The following is a 23,679-nucleotide window of genomic DNA, read 5'->3' as shown; positions in this document are numbered from 1 at the left end:
TAATTTTAAGAGGACGAATGACTTAATATTTTTTTTTTTAATTACATATAACAACTGAATCATCAGTAAGTTAATTATCTATGATATTTTTTTATGAAATAATCATTGCAAAATGATATCCGTTGTACCTGATGATGTTCGTGGTAAAGTTGTGTGTACACCGGTTTTCATGGATACGCCACTCCAGGGTCCCGGGTTCGATTCCCGGCCGAGTCGATGTGAAAGAGTTCATTAGTTTTCTATGTTGTCTTGGGTCTGGGTTTTTGTGGTACCGTCGTTCTGATTTTCCATAACACAAGTGCTATAGCTACTTACATTGTGATCAAGTAATGTATGTGATGTTGTCCATTATTTATTTATTTTATATTACTATATTATTAGCTTTTGAAAAACACAAATACAAAAAAAAGTGTATTTCATCGTAAAATTAAATAGGTAATGTATACACTTTAGGTATTGACAATTTGTACGATATTGATGGACTATTTGAAAGAAGGGTAAGGGTATTATTATACTAAGTGTATAATGATATACGGAGTAGGTCATTGACATTAGAATGGCAAAAAAACTCGTTTCGTGCTGGCATGAATCCAATGTCGATAGATTCAAAATAACAAAGCATATATACTATCATTATTTAATTTCACATGGATTCACTTTAGGCTCATTTCTTATTTGTTTTAAGATCAATGACCTTCCTTACCTAAGTCCTACTAATAAGTAGGACTTGTAATAATTTTTTTTAATTAAAAATGGATGTATTCAACATTTAGCATCTAATGTAGTGAGTAATGCCGGCATTATCAGTTTGGTCATAGACATCACTACATTGCTCTGCAACGGCAAAGACGTTGTGTTTGTTGTGGATGTAATTACACTGGCTCACTCACCCTTCTCTTCGATGAGTACAGTATAGAGTATGGTACTGATTATTTACATATTGTAGATCAGACGGACAAACAATAACACAATAATAGTTGTAAAAATAGGAGGAATAGAGTGTTAATCAATTCCAAGTTCCCGGAAAACAATTAAATAATTCCTAAAAGGTATTCAATTTATTAAAAACAGCTCCCAAACCTTAGTTTATATAATTTACCACGATAAATACTCGAAGAAATTCAATCGTGTTCTAATGTTCATATCTAAGTATTGCTATTGCCTTATGTTGTTATGGACTGAGAGAAAACAAGTTTGTTTCGTAACTTTCAATTATAATTCGTGGTAAGTTCAATACGTCAAAGATTAATAGAACGCAAAAATGTATAGACTTTTTAGAATAATACAATTTGATTTGACTACTTAGTAGTAAATTTGACTCATTAATTTATTTACGAATATAATTTTATACTGTTTTATTTGGGATACCATGCCAAAAAATATATTTTGTTTTGTTATATTTTTATATATAGATAGATAATATTACAAATTATATATATAATAAGTGAGAGAAAATTGTTTTTTAAAGTGTAAACATTATGAGGAGTTTTAAAAAGTTGTTATGTTCAATTTTACTCTAATCTATGACTAATAGTACGCAAGCGTACTAGCGCGTACGCTGTGCGCGTTCGCGGCAAAATACCGCGCCTCTTCCACAGATTAGAAATTGTTCCACCTCGTCCGTTCACTTATGTCATACTGCCAGTTCGCCATTCACTGATCGTGACCGAGTTGGAACGAACGTCAAGGCACTGTTTTTACTTCTTAAAATAAATATTATTGTGACATTCTCTTAAAATGGTTAAGTTATTAATTGTTGTGCCGTTGCTGATAGTGGCTTTATATGCTTCAGACGGTAAGTTGTTAATGCTTTATATATTGTTTGGTTTCGGTTTATTTGGTACGTTAAATACATTTTTAATGTTTGTTTACTTAAGACGATATAAAGTCCTTGAAATTTTATGACAAAATACTAAATCTTTATCAACGATTATGTAAATCTATTAAAATAAACACAGTATACAGTTGGAAAACAAATTATAATAAGAAATTGTGAAAACAAACTTTGTGAATAACAAAGACTCAATTTTTAAATTTTAATGAGTTATCATTGATAAAACTTGAAAGTAAATAAAAAAAAAAAACAATACATATCAATAATATTACATTTTTCTTTGTAAAATTATTATCAATGCATATAATATATTTAAGTATAAATATTTACATACTTACATATTACGATTGTAATATATTATTCTTAATTATATTTTGTGTCTTAATTAACGTAAATAACTTTCTTAAAAACAGAAGAGATAAATTTGTGAGTTTATATTATAAAAATGGTAAATTTTGGACCATATACGCAGCATTTATCGATATGGGCGTAAAGGCATTTAAAGCCTAACGAAACCGGTACAACCTGCTGAGACTCGCGAATCATCAACACAAATACATCGATACCTCCGCCCCATTTATGTTTATTCTGTGATTTTTAGGAGTCAGAACAATTTATAAAAACATTCTCTTGTCTTAATCATCATCCGCACTTCTTATTTAAGTCGTATTACATCAAGCGAGTTAAAATTTGATTACACCTGTCATTGTTTTTATTTATTTTTTAATGTATCTGTAATGCATAAATTTAGTTTTTAGTTTATCTATGTTATTATCTGTACCACAAACAACTTGTACGCGAATTCATTCATTCCTTTTAGTTTAGATAGATATAAGTAGATAAGGCGTGAAAGCGTTGCAAACACACTTTCGTATTTCAATAATTTGGTAATAATTGGGATTAAGAAAATTTAGGATTACTATATAAAAATATAGTTCATATTTTACCCACCTATTTATATATTACGACATATATAAATATAAATATTGTTTTCTAGAACAAACTGCGTCGTAGTTAAAATAATTACTGTAGTAAAGACATGTAGCTTGTGTTTGTAGACGAGTTTTAACTGCCGCAGTCTTCTAACATACCTACAAATAGATTGTACACGGTGTTATTACATAACTTGCATTGTTTTAATAAGATGACAATTAACATCGATTCTAGATCCTTATCAAGAATAATTATGCAGGTAGACATTTTTATTCGTTAAAAACCCGGATAAAGATTCTGTATTATAAGATGTTAGTAATTATATCTTAAACAAAATAGAATTAAAAAACAAATCATATTGACCGCTAGTAAATATTTTTCGTACTGGCTAATAGCCCAGTGGTTAGAACGCGTGCATTTTAACATAGGTATAATCAGAGTTTAAACCTGGGCAAATTCCTCTCGTACTCGGCGTTGAAGGATAACATCGTTAATCAACCTGCATTTGTAAGAGTGGACCTTAGCCCAGCAGTCGAATCAGTGACGTAGCTATCGTAGAGCCAGGTGGTGCAATGCACCAGGGCCCCGGAGTTCAGGGGGCCCTCTAAACTAAACCTTAAGCTTCTGAAGCTAGAAAAACACGACCCTGCAAGATTTCTTATTTGGTATCTATAATTTTAAAGGGTAATTATTATATTACAAGGGGGGCGAGGGCCCCTTTTGTTTTTCTATGCACCGAGGCCCTTCCTCACCAAGCTACGCCACTGAATCGAATATTTGCAGACTGTTAATTTACTTGTTTAAAATACGTATGTATTATATAAGTATATAGAAACAGATATTTGAAATACATCACACAATACATAAATATTGGAATATTTTTTAGATTTATATAAAAATACCTAATCCGTTAATTGCAACCATAAAAAGATAAATAAAACAACAAACTCACAGATAATTACGTAAACATATTAAATCATTCGCTTCAAGTTCAAATCATTCATTTATTCAATTATCCGCTTGTTCATTTTCATAGCCAGTGTGTATTTACTATTATTCCGTACAGTGAAACTGTTATTATAATATGTATGTTTAGATTTTAGTGACGTTATTCATCTTAAAATAGATATAAGTATGTTATTACTTGAAACCTGGTCTATGCGATTCAGTATCAGGGTAAATTGGAAAACTACATGCATTAACGAACGTAATAGCTCGTCTTATTATTATTATGTAATACATAAGAACAAATACTATAAAATCGTAGGAAGTGTACCTATATTAGGATCATTTAATTTAATAATTTTATATCTATAATTTCGATATTTGTTCCTCTTACATCGAGATTTATATTAATATTATAAATGCGATAGTAACTCGGTTTTTGTCTGTAGCTTGCCAAACTACTAAATTAAATTTAGTGAATTTTTGTACAAAGCAAGTTTGAACTTGAAGGAACGACGTAGGCTACTTTTTCATTCGTAACATCTGACGACTAACTCCAAAAGCGCGAACCAAACCGCAACTAGTTGTAAATAAATATGTACCACTTTTTAACGTGTTATGCAAGATAGATTGACCCGCTTATTTAACAACCAGTGTTAGAAATATGTGCTGCAAAGTCAAAATATTACCGTAATCTTTTGTCCTTTTTAGCGTAAAATTTCCAAATAAAATTACAATAAATACGTTCTACGTAGTTGAATGATCTGTTTTATTTTACAAAACTGACAGCTATGCCACGTAAAATAGTTTTGTCTAGTGTTTATATTATACTTACTATATATATTATTTAAATACATCAACTGTAAATTACAAGTTTTGCTGATAAATGCTTGTATATTTATGTTTTATTCAATTTACTCACATAGTAAGCAAAGATGAAAACACTATACGCTGTTTTACGAGCGCGTGTCGTGACTATTGGGTTCGCTTTCACTTTTAAAGTATGGTGACACAGTTATACACAACGGGCCCTTTAATAATACAAAGCATGGGGCCCTCTGATTACTTCACACCACAGCGTTCAACATACATAACATACATATTACATAATGTTTGTCGTTTAAATATCGTACATATATGTATATTTAGGAGTGTTGTAACATCGATTTCTCTGGTTTCTTTTATTGAATAGTTTTAAAACTTGATCATGGAACATTACATAACGAGGCATAAAAAGTTGACTGGAAAATTTTATTTATAGATATATTTATTTCATTTGTGTGCGAATGCTGCACACAAATGAAATAAATATATCAATTGAACTGGATTTCTGATTCCTATATAAGTGCTCAGAAAGATGTCGAAGAAAAAAATATCCTAAAAAAAGGTTTTTTATTCTTAATTAACTGAGACAGGAGAGTAGGAGGAGGAGAGAGGAGCGTTACGGATATTCCGCCATTATAGTTATTATAGAAAAAGAACAATAAACTACGTAACTATATTTTTGTATTATCTATTACATTTCTTATAGCTATATTCCATTTCATTCAACATGCTCTTTTTAAAATGTATATGCCGTAAACGATACATATATTGTCGTATTATGCTATTACATCTTAATTATTAGTAGCATTTTAAAATTTGCATGCAGAATCTTTGCTTAAAATGATCAGAAACTGGTTTAATCCCGAAATGATTTATGATTTCTTCACAAACATCTTTATCGACATTTAAGAGTAGATATTTTGTCACATATAATTGCAGACTTGATGCATATTTTTTTCTATAAAGAGTATTGAAGAAAATTGAATCATACTAATATTGTAAAAAGGTTAGTTTTTCTGCAGCTAGGAAGGTCATTTAATAACCTTACTTATAATGATGTTTTTTTGTCAACTTACAACAGATTTTCGTGTCTATAGTGACATTAGGCCTGTGGTGCGATGAAGTCCCACAACCCCTATTCGTGTTTAACAAATGCATTAGTTAGGGTTGGGCCATGTAAATGACCAAAAAATCAATACGATGAACTTGATCTTTAGTACAGTATAATGTTTTAATCAAACGATATATTATCTATGTCCTCAAAACTAAAAAGCCGTAAATACATATATGTTTAACACGTTCAATGCGGAGTGGGGTCTAACACGCCTCGTATGTGTTTTCCTTGCGGTCAAAGCAGAATGCTATGGTGTACTACTTTGATACGAGGTCTCTTTGATCACGTACCTCACTGAAGAAACAAGAATCGATCGCATCACATCATATCGAGTTTCAGTTTCTTATACGGGATCTAATATGCCCCGCTCTGGTATTATAATTTTCATACGAGGTCGTAAACGCCCCGTACCGAAGGTATGGAAAAAAAATGTGCCGAAGCGAACGTGTTAATATGATTATACAAATTGTTATTTATAACAGAAACAAAATCCTTAAATTTTAGAAAATTTGTAAAACTGACGACTATTTTATATTTTAAGTGATCCACTTTGTTATGTTTTTACGTACATACTGTTTTTTGAAACAACTCAGTTTAATGAGGAAGCTGATAATAAGTTGTCTCACCCGCCCGTAGATACTTTAAAAATATACTTAAAAATATACTTAAAACACTCCAAACAGTGCCAAACATTGAAGCGTAAAATGACACAGTGACTCGATTAGTAAGCAAAGCAATTTGAAGCAATATAAAATACTTCACTTCGAACAATGATATTCTAATAAACAGATATGTTATACCCATACTAAACAACATAAAAAAGTGTGCCGCGCCGGGGACCGTTTATTTTAAATTTCGTTACAAGTAAAAAGGATAGCTTGATAAAAATATTGAGTAAAAGGGATAACTAGATGTTTTAATTACGCAAAACGTATTACTACATAATTATGATGTATTATAACGTATTACTGGCATAATTATGATGAAAACGACTAAAGGCAAACGTCCCAATTAGGACGTTTTCTAGTCTTCACTTTTTGCGCGTTAATGATATATCTGTTTACTAGAACATCATTGACTTCGAACGTACAAATATGAAGATCGATCAGTTCGATTTGAACAAATATATTTTGCGACTCGTTTATTGAGAAAGACTCGTATCCACCAACTCGAATTGGAACAGCGTCTTGGAATATACTCAAACCTTTTAAAGGTCTAAGAACCAGCAGTAGGTAATTGTAGGCTGTTACTGTAAACTTATCGTATCTGAAATCCACGGTATATTTATACGCACGTATGACCGTAGTATCTTCCGAAATCGACATGCGAAATTCCAAGTATTGCTTATTCACAGATATAAGTTTTATGACATGTAATAATTCCCACTGTTGTGCTAAAGGCCTCCTCTCCCTTTGAGGAGAAGGTTTGGAACATATTCCACCACGCTGTTCCAATGCGGGTTGGCGGAATACACATGTGGCAGAATTTCTATGAAATTTGTCACATGCAGGTTTCCTCACGATGTTTTCCTTCACCGCTGAGCACGAGATGAATTATAAAGACAAATTAAGCACATGAAACAGCGGTGCTTTGCTTGCCTGGGTTTGAACCCGCAATCAACGGTTAAGATGCACGCGTTCTAACCACTGAGCCATCTCGACTCTGTAATAATGTTATGATTCGTATTCTTCATCTTCAAATTTAAAGTTAGAAACATAAAGGTTACGTCAACGAGTTTCCGTTGCTATTTCCTGTGCTATTTTTATGGGCATGATGTAATTAAATATACATAAAAATAGACGTGATGATGATAGATGACGATAAAATTATAGAAATCTGTAAATCTTTCGTTATTTAAATGAACCTGCGGCTTTACCCTTGCCAAATTGATTTCACTACTATTTTTTAACTTTTACTCAAAGAACCTTCTCTAAATTGGTTTAGTCGTTTTAGCGTGAAGAGATGACAGAGTTACTTTCGCATTTATATTAGTAGTATATATACATAGATATAGGTAGATTTGAAGAGATAAGTTCATGAATTGAATCACGTGACGCGCCTTACTCATCAATAGTCATTTTTTTTTTTAAATCCGATGCTCGATATATGGAATCGGTTTGTCGCTAATAATGATATTATAATATTAAAGAATGTACAGAGTACGAGAACATGCATACGTGGCATCTTAGTGTAAGTCGAGTGTAAAAATTTTCGGACAATGTGTCTTAAATTAATTTTAATGAGCTCATGTGAAAAAGATTTATATTGTGTAAATTCAAAAAAATTCTCAATATATACATTTACATGTTTCAATTATTCTTAATGATAACACTATAGTTCGCCAATTTAAAAACATTTGATGATAGACCCATTCACCATGTATGTTATTGCATACAGTGTAACTACAGGCCTAAAGAACATTATATCAATTTAGTTACGAAGGTTGACGATGTATGTAATGGCAACTATTTATGAGTAGTTTTATGCATAATACAAATTACATGTACTACACAATGGTTCAGAAATAAAAAAATGACTACAATACAATTGTTTTAACAAAGTGTTATAAAGCCAAAGATAAGGGTGCATAGCTTTATCTGTGGCCCGTATAATTCTTAATCGAATTTAATAAAAAAGTCATGACCCCGATATGACTATAAATTTAACGTCTATTGTTAGTTTAATGGTGGCAAATCACGCCATTGATTCTTAACGACTATTATTGTGATATCATAACTTATCTGTAATTCACAGCCTGCTGGCGAAACTTCAAGCAAATGACCAACTTAGTTATTAATAAATAACAAGAAAGAAAATATCGATATTTAATTTTCAATAATAGACTATTTTATTTTATTTTATGGAATAGGTTGGAAGAGCGTATGGGCCACCTGATGGTAAGTGGTCACCATCACCCATAGACAATGACGCTGGAAGAAATATCAACTATTCTTTACATCGTCAATGTGCCACCAACCTTGGAACTAAGATGTTATGTCCCTTGTGCCTGTAGTAACACTGGCTCACTCACCCTTCAAACCGGAACACAACAGTACTGAGTACTGTTATTTGGCGGTAGAATATCTAATGACGGGCTAGCACGAAGCCCTACCACCAAGAACTATTTTGTAATGCACATTGTTAACCAAAAATTACTTACAAAATAAACAGCAAGTTTAAAGTTTATAATTTTATTTATAAATATAGTTAACTAAATAGATAGACTATAATATTATAATGTCGAAAAGAGGCGTCCGTAGTTCGAAAACAATTAACACTCCTTTAATTTAATTTTTAATTTATTTCTTCGGTCCACAACATTATTTGTCATTACCTTAATTAACCTACAGCAATTGCGTTACCTAATTAGGTATCTAGCGGGCCGTGACCCCTTGTCAAAGTAACCACGAGGTCATATTAGTCATCCTGTAACAGATGAGATAAAATTATCTTAATGCTCATGAGATTCAACAATGTCTAAGATAAGATGAACACATCAATCATAGTCATAATAAAATTAAACCAATTGTATGAAAAAACGAGTTCAATACTATCAACATAACAAAAAATATTACCCGGGGACTTTTTTATATGTATAAATATTTTTAAATGATTTTGCGAAGATGAACGAAGAAATAGGATCTATGATAGTTAATGATGATTATTGACGATATGTAATGACGCTGTTAGAAATATACAAAGCCTGTGTCTATAACAACACTTGCCTCACCATTCGAAATGACACCATCAGCAAAATAGTAATTTCTCAGTATTTACAAAGACGAAACACGGTATATTTTTATAATTAATAAGAATCTGGATCGCATTTAACGAATACCTTATCAAATTCACTTTACAAAGCAATTTAATATTATGATTATTTAAGCATGTAATACGTTTAGGATGTGTTTCTTGATGACGCCTTCATTAGGTTCCAAGACTTACCAGACTTAGAGGTATACGATACCTATACGAGGACGAAGAAAACATATGTACATGAACGTTGTTGTTTGTTTATATTTGGTACGTAGGTACAATAAATTCACACATAGTCAACCTTCTAAAAATATAGCTTTGGGGCCCGTCTAAGGTGTAACTTTGTCAAAGTTTGCAACTTATACGAGTAGCAACTTTAAAAACAAGGAAAAGATTGAATCTTCTTAGTATGGATATCACATTCTAGCCTTTCTGTCTAATATCTAATACTTTTTTTTTAATCGAACTTAAAATTACTTGTGTCAGCGAGTTTAAATTCAGAAGCTTTAATGTATTTTTATAGCATTATTGTTTTAGGAAAGATGTATCCTTAGGCTATGGCTATTTTTAGGTACCGATTGGTTAATTATATTTAATATCGATATTAAAAACCGTCAGAGTAATAGCTACATGACATATATTAGAAATATAAGGTAACATTAAAATTTTCGTTCATATTTTGTGAGACACAAAATTGGTACAAGTTGTGAACACAGACGAAAACATCTGTTTTTGAATTATTTGTTTTTTTTTTAGGTTAATTTGTTTGCTTAGGCGTATATTCTAAATGACGATTTGTGAATAATTAAATTACCACATTGTAAAGAGTAATCTAGGCCACTTAATAACACGATTAATTAATAAGGTTTTATATGTGACCTAAAATTAACGCAAACTTGTAAGTTTGCGTAAAAGTGTAATTTTAAAATATACCCCGAAATATAGTTTTATAGTCTCATCGCTGTAAAATATATGCATGTGTCCCAGTTAACGTCTAAAAATAAAGAACGTGTCACTATCATTACAGATTACAAGCCGGTCACTACCGTACCCATTTTTGTATCTAAGCTATTAATTATTATACCAACTATTATCGTCATGTAATCTCGAAATTCGTCAACAATAGCTCGTCATAATTTTTAATTAAGAGTTATTTGATGCAATGCAGTAAAAAAAACAACAGTACCATCAATTTGTTGACAAATACAACTACAAATTAAAAAAATATCGCAGCATTTATAATCATGGTTTTCGTTAACATTATTTTTAATATTCTAATCGCAACAGTTTCGTGTAATTTTTTGTAGCCCAATGTATTGGGCCAATACGGAGTCGGAATCGGCTATATGTTGTTATTATAGTCTATTACAAGATTATATATCTATATAATCAATCAGTAGTGCATGATTTAGCAGAACTATAGGAACATGTTGATCTAAACTCGTCCTTCAATGAATGAATGGAGTTTTCTCTATAAATGGACTATCCAGGGACATTTTTTTACATGATAATGATTGCTCCTTAAATTATTATTGTAAGTGACAAACAAACAGACTAATTTTATCATTTTAATACAGATTGTCAACGATGAACATAAAGCAACAAATTAAATTACATTAGGGGTTCTAAATGCCGGAAGTGAACAAATTGCTCTTTTCAATGAAAGTTGTTCAACGTAATTAATGATATGAAGACTGTCTGGGTCCCTCTATTTATTAATATTGTACTATCTTAAGAGGTGGTTTGTATAAAGTAACGATACTGTATTATTGACTGTTGATTTTGTTAATTCAACTTCTAGATTTTTCTTCAAAGTACGAAATAATATAGTAAAATATGAGTTGTAAATGTTTAAGTGACATCTTAGTTCCTAATCTCTGAGGTCAAAAGTAACAGTGATAATTACGATTTCTGCTCATTTTTATGTTATATTCAATAAAAGTATAATATAGACCTCCTGGTTAGGTCTATGTTCCCTGGAACATGATATACGTGCCCCATCTGGTGGTGGGCTAATCGTGGTCATCTTCATATTTGTATTATTTATAAGCATAGCCATTTGCTCCACTTATTAAGTTTAATATTTTTTTATTTTTATAAACAATCTCTGAAACTCAAACTCAAATTCCTTTATTCAATATAGAAGCATTACACTTACTTATTGATTGTCAAATAAACACTACCACCGGTTCGGAAAAAGGAACACCTTAACCTGAGAAGAACCGGCGAAAGAAACTCAGCGGGTCTTTTTTTTGTTATTTTTTTTTTATCAAATTAATAAGATAAGTCTTTGAAGTCTTTTGATTTATATTATTTTTTCATCACTGATAAGAGTTTGCAAAGAGAAGAAATTGTTAAACTAAACATATTCTTAACAAAATTTTAATATATATGCTTCAATGTAAATAAGAATTATTTTATTAATTAGTTAAAAAAAAATAAACAAAATAAAAAATCGACTTAGTAATTACGTATTCAAAATAGTTTTTAGAGTTCTCCTAAGTAAAATGAAATGAAAAATATTAGACTACTTAAAATTCGATTTACGATTATATAATGTAGTTGCAATTATTGTTATATTTGGATCCGGCGTCTGTACGAAACTGTACGAAATATCCAAATGTCCAATTGTTAAGAAATAAAAAGTTATGTCAAATTGACCTGTACTTGCTCACGTTTCCAACCGGAACACGACAATGCTTAATATTGCTGTTTATCGGTCGAATAATTGAAATGTAAAAAATAAAAATTATGTATAAAAAATATCTTACGCTTGGGCGATCAAACGATTTAATCTCAAATCAACTTCAAGGTTATGGCTCATATTATTACTTTGGCGAAATAATATTAACATCTATTTATCAATAGGATATAGTTATGTTTATTTTTCAATCGCGAAGGTACCATGGTTTTATCAAACACGTATTGCTCATATTGTTGTTTCGAATGAAAAGGCAATGAATGGGTGATTTATCATAGCTATTAACAAAATACCCTTATATCGAAACCCATAAAAAAAACTTTTACAATGTACCGATTGTTAGAAAAGTGTAATTATTGAAACTAGTACGAACTTAATGGCTATATAAAATGTATAAAAAGTCAAGTAACGTAAGCTATCACCGTCTCAATGTAAGATAAGGTGTTGATGTGAGTTAAGAGGGAAGATTTGAAGCCTATTTCAATACGCTAGTACAACTTGAGTTGTGTGGGAAATTGGTTTAACATGTACCAGATTTTCATCTTATTTTATACTAGTAGTTGCCTGTGGCTTCGCTGTTTAGGGTGTTGGTTGTCATGTTATGTTAGGCAAGTAGCCTTTCTTGGATTTCCTGTTTGCTACCAAATTTTATAAAATTCGGTTCAGCTGTTTGGCCGTGAAAGAGCAACACACAGAGAGAGTTACTTTAACATTTATAATATTAATATAGCTGAGATGATTTATGAGGCTATATTAAATACGTTAAAACGTATTAATCCCGACTAAGCCGGCCCTGAGGACAAGTAACTAAAAATAGTTCTGCATATGCTAGAACTATTTATTTTATTGTTATACAACTTGTATTTCTTTAAATATAACATGCTTATCTTAAGCTCTTATGCTGTTTTTCGGCGCAGATCCGCTGTTAAAAAGTATTACCTAATATTTAAATAAAAAGGTCACAAATTGTAAACAAAGATGATCGTATTTTCTTGAACATAATGTCTTCTAAAACGTGTTGGCTTACAGAACATTGGCGTCAGTTCAACAGATTACGAAATACACCAAAAGGGATCGCATTATAGGCTATTTATAACGGAATGCTATTTAAATGTCTTTTTTTTGTAAAATCGTTCTCTTTCATACTTGTCATGATTTTGTTGTAATCTTGATTTAAGACAAGAAATGTAAATTGAATCTATTTAATGATGCTTCTTCACGAAAGCGTCAAATAATTCAGAAGATGAAAATAATTAGACACACCAAGGTAACACAACGACTATTGAATTGCTTGAAAATATGATTATTGTAAATAAAAATGTATTCAAAATTGAACCAAAAAACAACAGCTATATAGGTTGTATTTAATTAAAACTTGATTCAGATATTACGTTTTAAATCTGGGCCAAGGTGATGAATCTATCCTAAGATGAAGTTGAAGCAGTTCTTGTTGAGTAAAGCAATTCCAAATCGCAAACGAATTAGGTTTACGCAATGAAATGAGCTTACTTTTAGCTCCCGCTAGTTTACGGCCTCGGATGCTTTCTTTTGCGTGTAGGGCAAGTGATCTATCAATTTCCTTCTCTCTAATTCTTACATCATTCAACAAGCGAACAAACTCATAACCATCGGTTGAGTAGTTAAAATAAGATACATACCTATGGGTCGTAAATTTTCAACACAAAAACGGACTTGATGACTTAAATCTAGTAATCATTTTCCTCATGGTCCTAGTTTCAAGGTTATAAGGATACTTTTTATTCGGAAAAAAAATATGTTCCAAGTTGTTTAAGTTTTTAGAAAAAAATTATTACAAGTATTGAAATGTATTAATTCTGAGATTCATATATAATTGGTTTATCCGAAGAATAATTCAATTTGAAGTCCCATTTGATTTAGTTGGTGATTGGTATTCGTATGTTTTATATAAGTATATGAATCAGTATTATTACAATAAGACGATCGAAGACTGTTTGGTAACAGAGATAATGTCTGACGCAATGTGTAGGTACAATGACTCTTAACTTTGGGTAGGGCGTAAGAACGTTAGTCAATCGTTATAATAAAAATATACATAAGTATATAGGTTAAATTAAAATGTATAGAAGAAATCAATTACTTTTTTATATATGTATTAAATACAGCTATATAAATATTTCCTAAGAATTGTTTTATAACAGAATGTTTAAAGCTAGCACGTGGCTATGTAGGAAAGGCGATGAACCCACCTGTCGTGTAACAATTCAAAGCCCCCTTGCCCTAGATAAAAACGATAAACCCACTGTCCTATACTTAGAATGGCGCCAAATGAGAATGGACGAAACAAGCGACTATCGACCGTTTTGGTTACACTTTAATGTTTATTTAAGTAAATTGCGAGATACATCTTATATAACAATATAAAATAAAATATTAACGTGTTCTATATTTGAAAAAACGCTTAAATAAAATAGAACACTAATTAACTACTTATATCTTTTTGGTAGATATAAATATTATACAATTATAGGCACTAAAGTGTCTGCATACATACGAACTTTCTATTTACGCAATTTCATAATACGATTCGATAGTAATCTGATACAACGAAAGACAAATCACGCAAAGTACGAATATGTATACATTGCCAAATCATGGTAATTTTTTATAAAATAATACTGCGATTTAAATTATGAAAACAGAAATTTCCAATAAAACGCTACAATATATATTTTTAAAGCATATAACTTGTTAGGTACCATTGCTTTAGATAGAACGGGGTTCTAGATGTAAATTAAAATGTAACTGTTATAATGACCAGTTTCGTAAGTACTTATTAAAATATAAACATAGTATAAAACGTGACTCGTACATAAATGTACATGTGCCGTAAATGCGCGTGATCACAATACGTATAAGGAAACCAAGTTATAAAAGCAAATAATTCTTCAATTGTCAACCATCATCGTAGCGTGACAGCGTCACATTTATTCAATGGAATACCACATTTATTCAATGGTAGTCGGAACCTTGAGTTTCTATAGAAAAATATAGACTACAGAACCAGAACCAGATAGAAGTAACAAAAAATATTAATAAAATAAACGTCAAATAATACTTTCTGTACGTACTAGTTAATCTCAGATTCGGAAATTTATTTTTATATTAGATAGCCCTATTATTGAAAAATAGTTTAGGCTATATATCTTCATAACCCTTTGGAGTGGAGCAGTAACCATCATATGTATAATTTGACGATAATAAAAACCGCGTGCTAATAAATTTGCAATTCTATATAAAAATGTAGCATTAAATAATTACATTGAAATACAATTAATTGCGAATAAAAACCGACACGGAGATACACATAAAAATAAGATTATTCTCAAGTACTTAAACTGTCACATCGATAATGTAGCTTCTATTTTATATGTAAACTTAAAACGTAGAAAACTTGTCTTAGTGACTAATTTGCGACGAAAGCATAGTAAAGTGAAGATTTGATGTATATTTATTGTTACAATATAAGATATAGTAACATAAGTATACATTGACATTTGATAGATATAAATTGAAATATAAAAAATAAATTGTAAACTGTACAGTACGATTGAATGAGCGATATCGTTCCTATTCTTATTTGCATAAGTGCATCATATGCTATCGAAATATTTATCATTTATTTCGCTTATCTGAAATTCAACATTTAAAAAACGAATATAGCCATTTTATCTCTCCTTTAAAAACAACTGTACCTACTGTACTTTTTGACGATTAGGTATGTCTTTATCTGGTGTCTTTAACTGCTGTATACAACGAGCAATTAAAGAATTATTTACGAGTCGTCGCGAATAGACAATTTCTTAATAATCTCGTTTTACTTTATTCAATATTCTCTGATTTTAATCGACAACGTAACTATAAGAACTCAAAACATTTTTCCATTTAAATTAGCCTTACATGCAACATTGTGTGAAAACAATGATGGGATAGTTAGTAATTTTTTTTGTTTCGTTATGCATTGTTTACGTTTAATTGTAAAAAGGCGACAAATTACACAGCCTAAAAATAACATTTAATAATTAATGTTTAAACTGAAACTTATTACAAAGGGAAACCTTCATAAATGAGCGGAAACATTGCCTTTGCAAATATTATTCAGTAAAAACTTAAATAAGTAATTCCCTACAATAATCCTTTTTTTATCGTCTTAAATTATGACAATGTTTTATTTTCTGTTGCAGGAGAGGCAGTTCGTTGCTGGACATGCTCATCAGACCTCAATCCGTATTGTAATGATCCATTCATCCTAGGCCGTAACGAAAATTCTGGTCTTTTCCGCCTTGAGTACTGTGACGCCAACACCGGAGCCACTTATCCTTATCTTACTACATCAAAATCGGCTTGTAAGAAACAGAAAAAATATGGTAAGCAAAATATGTGTTATTAATATACCTAATCTCTATTTTATCATGTTTTATTTATTTATTTATTTATTTATTTATTTATTTATTTATTTATTTAAGATCCACCAGTGATAATTACATTAATACAATATTGGGTAAAATGAATTACAGTGTAGCTTAGTTCTAAATGCATTATCTTTTAAGGCAGATACAGCATGCAAATATTAGGAAGTTTATAAAACATTTATTACATTATATTAAAAATGTATTAACTTATTGGTAAAAAAATATTAAAATCTCTATATATAAAAATTAGGTTACAGGTGGTTCAAAAACTTAAAGCGAAATGTTTTGAGTGAGTCCCTAAAAGGGTCCAAATGTTTACAACTATCATTTAGAATTTCAGACATCCTGGAAATTGGTGAGTTATTGCCCAAAACAGTTTTTCGAAAAGGTCTTGTAAGAGGATTAATTGTTTTGCGTGGATATCGAGAGGGAACATTAAATTTTATCTTACATACTAAATCTGGATTATCATAGATATTGTTAAGGCTTTTATATAAAAACATCAAATCCAACAAATCTCTTCTTTGGCTCAAGCTATGTATCTTAAAAAATGCTAGCCTTTCATTATACGAAGAGAGTTCTTTAGCCTTTCTTTGAGAGAACGCCAGATGGTAGAGAAAACGCCTTTGTATCCTCTCTATTCTTAGGCAGTGTGTTGCATAATGTGGCCTCCAAATGACACTACCATACTCTAATATACTTCTTACTAAGCTATTATATAGAATTATTTTGGTATGTACATTTCGGAATATTTTGCTGTTCCTCAGGACAAAACCCAACATCTTTGAGGCTTTGGTGACTATATTATCTATGTGTGGAATAAATGTAAGCTTCTCATCGAAAATCACACCAAGATCCCTGATTGTATTAAGGCGTTTTAGAGGGACATTAGCAATGACGTATGGGTAATAACTGGTGTTAACTTCAAGCTTATTCCGAGTGAACGATATACAAGAACATTTTTCTGTGTTGAGTACCATTCCGTTCACCTTACACCAATGATACAATCGATTTAGATCCTCCTGTAAGCGACTAGCATCTTCAAAATTTTCAATAACCTTTAGGAGTTTAAGGTCATCAGCGAACATGAAAGGTGTTGAGTGATGAAAACTTTTTGGTAGGTCGTTGATAAAAATATTAAAAAGTAAAGGACCTAGGTGTGAGCCTTGAGGGACTCCAGATGTTATGTTGAATTTTATAGATTCATATCCATTTGCAACTACATAGAAACACCTATCATAAAGATATGATTTTAACCAGTCTAATATAGATCCAGTCATGCCAAATACTGATAATTTTGTAAGGAGAACTGAAATGGGAACCAGGTCAAATGCTTTGCTAAAATCTGTATAGACTACATCAACTCTTTTTTGTTTGTCAACAGACTCGATTAGTATTTCAGTATAGTTAACTAAATTCGTGTTAGTAGATCTCCCAGATATAAAACCGTGTTGATGCTGACTAATACCACCTTTAAACTGGGCATATATATACGGATAAACTAAAGACTCAAATACTTTGGCGAACACCGAAAGAATAGATATAGGCCTGTAGTTCTCTAATTTTTCGTTATTACCACTTTTAAAAATGGGAACCACTTTTGCCACCTTCCATCATGTGACATACTTATATACCTATAGGCTACAGATTCCTACAGTCCTTCACTGTGAGATTTTATCTTGAATGTATCAAGATGATTGATAATTCTATGTATAGTAGCAATTAATTAATTAGTTGCATTGGTGGAACAAGCAACAACTCAGTTATTACAATACGAGAATCTTGGATGATTGTTGGTTTAGCCTAGCCAAGCAGATCAGGCCAGCAGAGTTTCATTTTAGTTTATAATTAATTTTATAACCAACCTGATTCCAGAATCATGGTAGGATAAGCTACAAACCGTCTCCCCAAAACAGGGCCTTGACCCAAAGAGATACTTAGATACTTTTATTTCACGCGGACAGAGTCGCGGGCACAACACATTTTGCATAAACCTTGATATTGTCTTGCTATTTGTAATGTTCTGACAAGTCGTCATACTTAGATTTATTTGTGTAGGAAGACGTGTGCTCTTCCAATTCCTTTGTTCATGATAATTACCTTCAGCCTTGACAACTATCGTTTAACACAGTCAAGCATTTGCTACTTGCAATTCAATGCTAAATTTATTTAAACAACTGCACATTTATTGTTATTGTACAAACATTAGTAAGTTTCAATCTTAAAATAGAAATTTCTACTCCAAACATCAGCTAAATTACTAAATGTACCTATATTCTTCAAACTAAACGCAGGTGGATTGTTTACAAGCTACCTACGCTTGTTACTGGTCTGTCATGAACTAAGTTACGTCAGAATCATTGCTTGAATTACTCATAGCCCTGTTTGTTAAGCATTAATTTTCTGCTGGGCATTTTTTATTATACTATCGCGAGGTCACACGCGTTGTTAAACATACATTAAGGGAATAGTTCCTATCTTTCCACTAAGCGTGACTTCATCCATAATATTAATAATGTCACAAGTAAATAATTTTTATTAATTTGTTTTATTAATTATTCTAATTTAGGAATTAACTTTATAATGATTATGCCCAATAAAAATAGGAATATAGGTATGTATATGAAAATGAAAAAAGGCGTGGAGTAACCATTCGTTAATTTCCCAGCAAAATAAATAATAGTTGAAATTGTATTCTATTAAAATAGCTATTGCCTATGTAATGTAATCGTTAAAAATGATTATTGCATTCCTTGCTGTTTCTTTTCGGTAGTTATTTCGAAAATCGTATTATTTAGAACAAAAAAACAAGAAAAAATCAAAATACAATCAAAAGACATTACGACACAAGCAAAGATAACATCCGTATGACACGACTGCTTCTAAAAAAGTAACTTTTATGCCGTGTTTTCTATTCTCATCTCCAAGAATCTCCAAATATGCATATATAATAAAAATTTTCGTGCAGTATTTGGCAATCTACTTACGTGTTACTTTGTTTTCGTTTTTATTTGTTGAGTTCTGAAAATAATGTTATTTTTTACAGTTGGAGACCAACTAATAATAACTCGTGGCTGCACATGGAAACGTCAGGACGATTATTCGAACAACTGTGCGACTTCTTCGAATGGACCAAATGAAGTAACTCTGTTCTGTGAAACCTGTGATTACGACGGTTGCAATGGAGCATCAGCCATTACTATGACTTTGGCTTTAATAATGGCACCAATCGGCCTCCTTCTCTTTAAGTAAAACTCAGTAAATGTACAAGCATTGGGGACCATACCAATAGTACAATTTTACAAGCCATGTGCCCACCGTGAACCAAATAACAATTTCGTAATAACTTCTGTATATCTGCAAGTACTTTTTTTATGATTTTAAACGGTCGCACAGTCACAGTTTATACACAAATATTTCAGATATTCGTTGTGTGAAAAATATATTCAGATAACGAAATAGGCATGAGGATTCCTGTTACCTTTCAAGTAAATGTTAAATTAAAACCGCTTTGGGAAAATCAGGCGATATAATTGTAGCTTTAAGTATTACAATTCGTTTAAGTGCCTTATATTATAATATATTTTATTTTGTTTTTAATTTCACTTATAATAAAACATAGTATTTAAATTACGAAATTACAATATGACCAAGAATTAAATGACCCCTGTCCTTTATTTAGCTCTACTTTTAAAATAGACCAATAATGTTTATTACTAATGAATGTGCTAATTTAATGAAATGGGTGCAAAAATTTACTAAATCAAGTTATCACGTTATTAAATATTGTCTAATATACACACTTGCTGGTTAAGGATTTGATTATAATTTATTTATAAGACTTATTTTTAATGTAAATACTGCTAGATCTGCTCTATATTTTCTGTTCTATGATTTCTAACGAAATGACATTAAATTTTAATCAAGTTTTTATCTAAAATATTGTGTACTTCAATTTTCTTTATATTATATTTATTTTATATTGTTGTTCTAATGAAAAGGTATTTTTTTCTATATGTGTTAAATCTTATTTTCAATATTTCGATGTACAAAGTGTTTTTGTCTCCAATAAATGTTTTTTTTTTATTATCTGCCTTTTTATTATATCGCTATTATTATGTAGATACATTAATAATATGTCATTTGCCGCTTGTCTGCTGAACGCAAATAATTCGAATTTTCGCGATTACACATTGAAATAAAACTAGCTATAACGGATTTGAATCGCGTATATTAATTATTTTTAACATCCCGACGTTACCCGTGACCACGAACGCTGTAAAGTGTTCGAAACGTCGGAATGTTAAAAATAATTAATATACGCGATTCAAATCCGTTATAGCTAGTTTTATTTGAATGGATTTTTAGTTAGTACTGAGGGGTTTTTGAAGGGATTGTTTATAGTGTTATGAGAATTGAATTAAATAAAACGATGATTGTTAAGGATCTAGAAAACAATCGCGCCGACTGAGAACTCAACTAGCATTCGCCACGTAAACCAGCAGTTACGTTAATTCATGAAACTTATTCAGCCCGTGCGAGGTGTAATCCGTACAATCTGAACCTACATAAGTATAGTTAAGCAAGGGAATAATTGATTTGTTTGTAAAATATAAATAAGAGTAACATTGAATTTAAAACCATAAGAATATATTAATAATTTAAGGAGAAAGTTTTTATTATTATTTCGAATACCCTTTAGCAAACACATGGAAGACTCAAAGCATAACGGCTCAAAATGCCTCGTATCGGTGGTGCTCTGTAGAAATGGCGGTGCGGTTAAGGACCTTAGCCATCTTTTGAGAGAGCGCCACAATTTTGAAGATGACCGAGCGAAGTCAGATGGCGTTTCGTACTCCCTTAACATCGATGCTTAAAATATACGCGTACCTACTGTTTTAGTCGTAAAAAAATCCCTTGCCTCAAAAAGCTACCTAATATGGTTCATATTAAGCTTTTAGACATAGTTTTATGGCTAAAGTAGAATTATTTTAGTGATTCTGTATTTTTCATCTTACATATGGACATATTGTTATACTAAAAAGTAACATCCTGTAAATTTTCCGGAGGATGAGGCCTCCTCCGCCATTAAGGAGAGGGTTTGGAACATATTCCACCACGCTGTTCCAATGCGGGTTGGTGGAATGCACATGTGGCAGAATTTCGATGAAATTAGACACATGCAGGTTTCCTCACGATGTTTTCCTTCACCGCCGAGCAAGAGATGAATTATAAACACAAATTAAGCACATATATATAGTGGTGCTTGCCTGGTTTTGAACCCGCGATCATCGGTTAGGATGCACGCGTTCTAACCGCTGGGCCATCTCGGCTCACATACTAAAAATATGTCCCATATTCTCCCACGTGAATAATGAGGGGGATGTGGTACTCGCCGGTCCTGAGAACGCCTAGTGCGCCTCAACTCACCCGAATACCTTCTAAAAAACTAGCGGTACCCAATTCTTCTCTTTAATGGGACATCACGGCATCGCTTGCGCATTCTACCATTAAACTCTGACTAGTAGAGTTCAGCGAACCCTCCTACTCCCGGCGACGCTTACCACTGGCTTACGCATAGCGCTGACACCTTTCTTTCCGGTTTTCTTCGACGAAGCGTGTCAACGGAGGCACTATTTATACGCTCCTGCTCCGTGGTCTTATCTGCAATTTTAAATTTTAGAAGATAGAGATCATCTCCACGACCGATCTCACCACTATGAATCTCTACGGACTTCTAGAAAGAGTTCCGCTAGGTAAGAGCCTCAACTCATATGGACTAGATCTGGACCCATCTGGTCTCATATAAGTTTTATTCCAAGTTTTATATTTTGCTAACATTGGCCTTCTGTATACAAATCTTCACAATATTTCATGTTAAAAAGTTTTTTTTTTCTGTTATCACGTAAAGTTAATTTAGTTAGTAAATAACATAAAAATATCAAAGTATATCATTTAAAAATCCACCAAATAGATTAGGGCATTATATTTAAAAATCCACCAAATAGATTAGGTTTACCACCTTTCATTCAAGGAAGTTAAATTAGAAGAGGGAATAGAAAGAGGGAAATCAAAAGGAAGAGAAGGAGGGGCCAGGCTATTCGCGTCCTCCACCCAAACTGAAGAACATATGAGTGAATCGGGTCAAGTTTTATTGAACCTCTAAACCGTTTCATATTTCTCCATACAAGTGATGAGGGAGTTCTAGGGTATAAGCTCTCACAAAAACCCCTCCATCCTCTCTTCTTTTTTTTTGGTAAATAATTATAATGTAAATAAAAATTTCTTTTATTACGAGCAGTTACTGTTTGTAAAATCTGAAAGTCATCAAGGTTTAAAGATTCATTAAAGATGTCCTCGGCCATTCCATATTTTTATGATAAAGGAAGTACATTAAGAATCCCACTAGGGAGGAGAGGATATTTTATTAGTAGAGTAAGGCTTTTTCCTGGGGATGAACAAGTTGGCAGCTTCAATCAATGTATCACGAAAATTTAAGTACTTTTGGGAAGAAGAATTTTGGTTAAATTCGTTAAATTTACATTCAACATTATATGAAAAAAATCCAGTCAGCATCTTGTAATTTATGTTTGAGAAAGGGTACAGGAGTAGGGATTGATATTACTGAAGAAGGTTTTAATATTATGATAGGGTAATAATCGCTGCCCAAAGAATGGGATAACGTGTTCCAAGTTAGTGAAGATGGGAGTTCTGGAGAGTAAGCAGAAATATCAACTGCAGAATTAGAATTTTGACCAGGAAATACACGGCGGGTCGCAGAATCATCATTTATGACATAAACATCGATATCGTCCCAACGGTCCACCAACCAGGGGGAGAAAGCATCTGTGTAATATGATTCCCAGACACTGTGGTGAGAGTTGAAGTCACCTAAAATAATGAGTGGAGAAGGAACTGAAAACAAAATTGTAGAAAGGTGAGGAATCAGAGAGTTTAGTATCAGGAATGTAAATTGAGATAAAGTTAATACTGTAATATATGCAAGCTGCAAGAGCTTGGATTTCTCGTGAAAGAGGAGGGAGAGGATTGAAAACGGAAAATATCTTTTAATTAGTAATGCCTGCCCTGCCATCATCAAGATCATCTCGCAAATAAGCGA

General features: G+C 31.7%; 1 protein-coding gene across 1 annotated transcript; it reads left to right on the top strand.

Moving 5' to 3' along the window:
* The first annotated feature begins 1,531 nt into the window (after positions 1 to 1,531).
* LOC124536745 lies at positions 1,532 to 20,646 on the top strand. Its single transcript, XM_047113329.1, has 3 exons — positions 1,532 to 1,795; positions 16,332 to 16,514; positions 19,606 to 20,646. Exons 1-3 carry the CDS (start codon positions 1,738 to 1,740, stop codon positions 19,809 to 19,811), a joined length of 447 nt encoding a protein of 148 aa, XP_046969285.1. The 5' UTR covers positions 1,532 to 1,737; the 3' UTR covers positions 19,812 to 20,646.
* Positions 20,647 to 23,679: the final 3,033 nt, after the last annotated feature.

The sequence above is a fragment of the Vanessa cardui genome, chromosome 17 (genome assembly GCF_905220365.1).
Source record: "Vanessa cardui chromosome 17, ilVanCard2.1, whole genome shotgun sequence".
Lineage (NCBI taxonomy): Eukaryota > Metazoa > Arthropoda > Insecta > Lepidoptera > Nymphalidae > Vanessa > Vanessa cardui.
The sequence above is the reverse complement of the archived record's forward strand: the minus strand, read 5'-3'. Positions and strand labels throughout refer to the sequence as shown.

Bases quoted from the DNA above. Each gene is read 5' to 3' on its own strand.
- LOC124536745 (XM_047113329.1), top strand. From the start codon at position 1,738: ATGGTTAAGTTATTAATTGTTGTGCCGTTGCTGATAGTGGCTTTATAT. The intron at 1,796-16,331 runs GTAAGTTGTTAA...TTTCTGTTGCAG, and splicing joins GGCTTTATATGCTTCAGACG to GAGAGGCAGTTCGTTGCTGG. The intron at 16,515-19,605 runs GTAAGCAAAATA...TATTTTTTACAG, and splicing joins TAAGAAACAGAAAAAATATG to TTGGAGACCAACTAATAATA.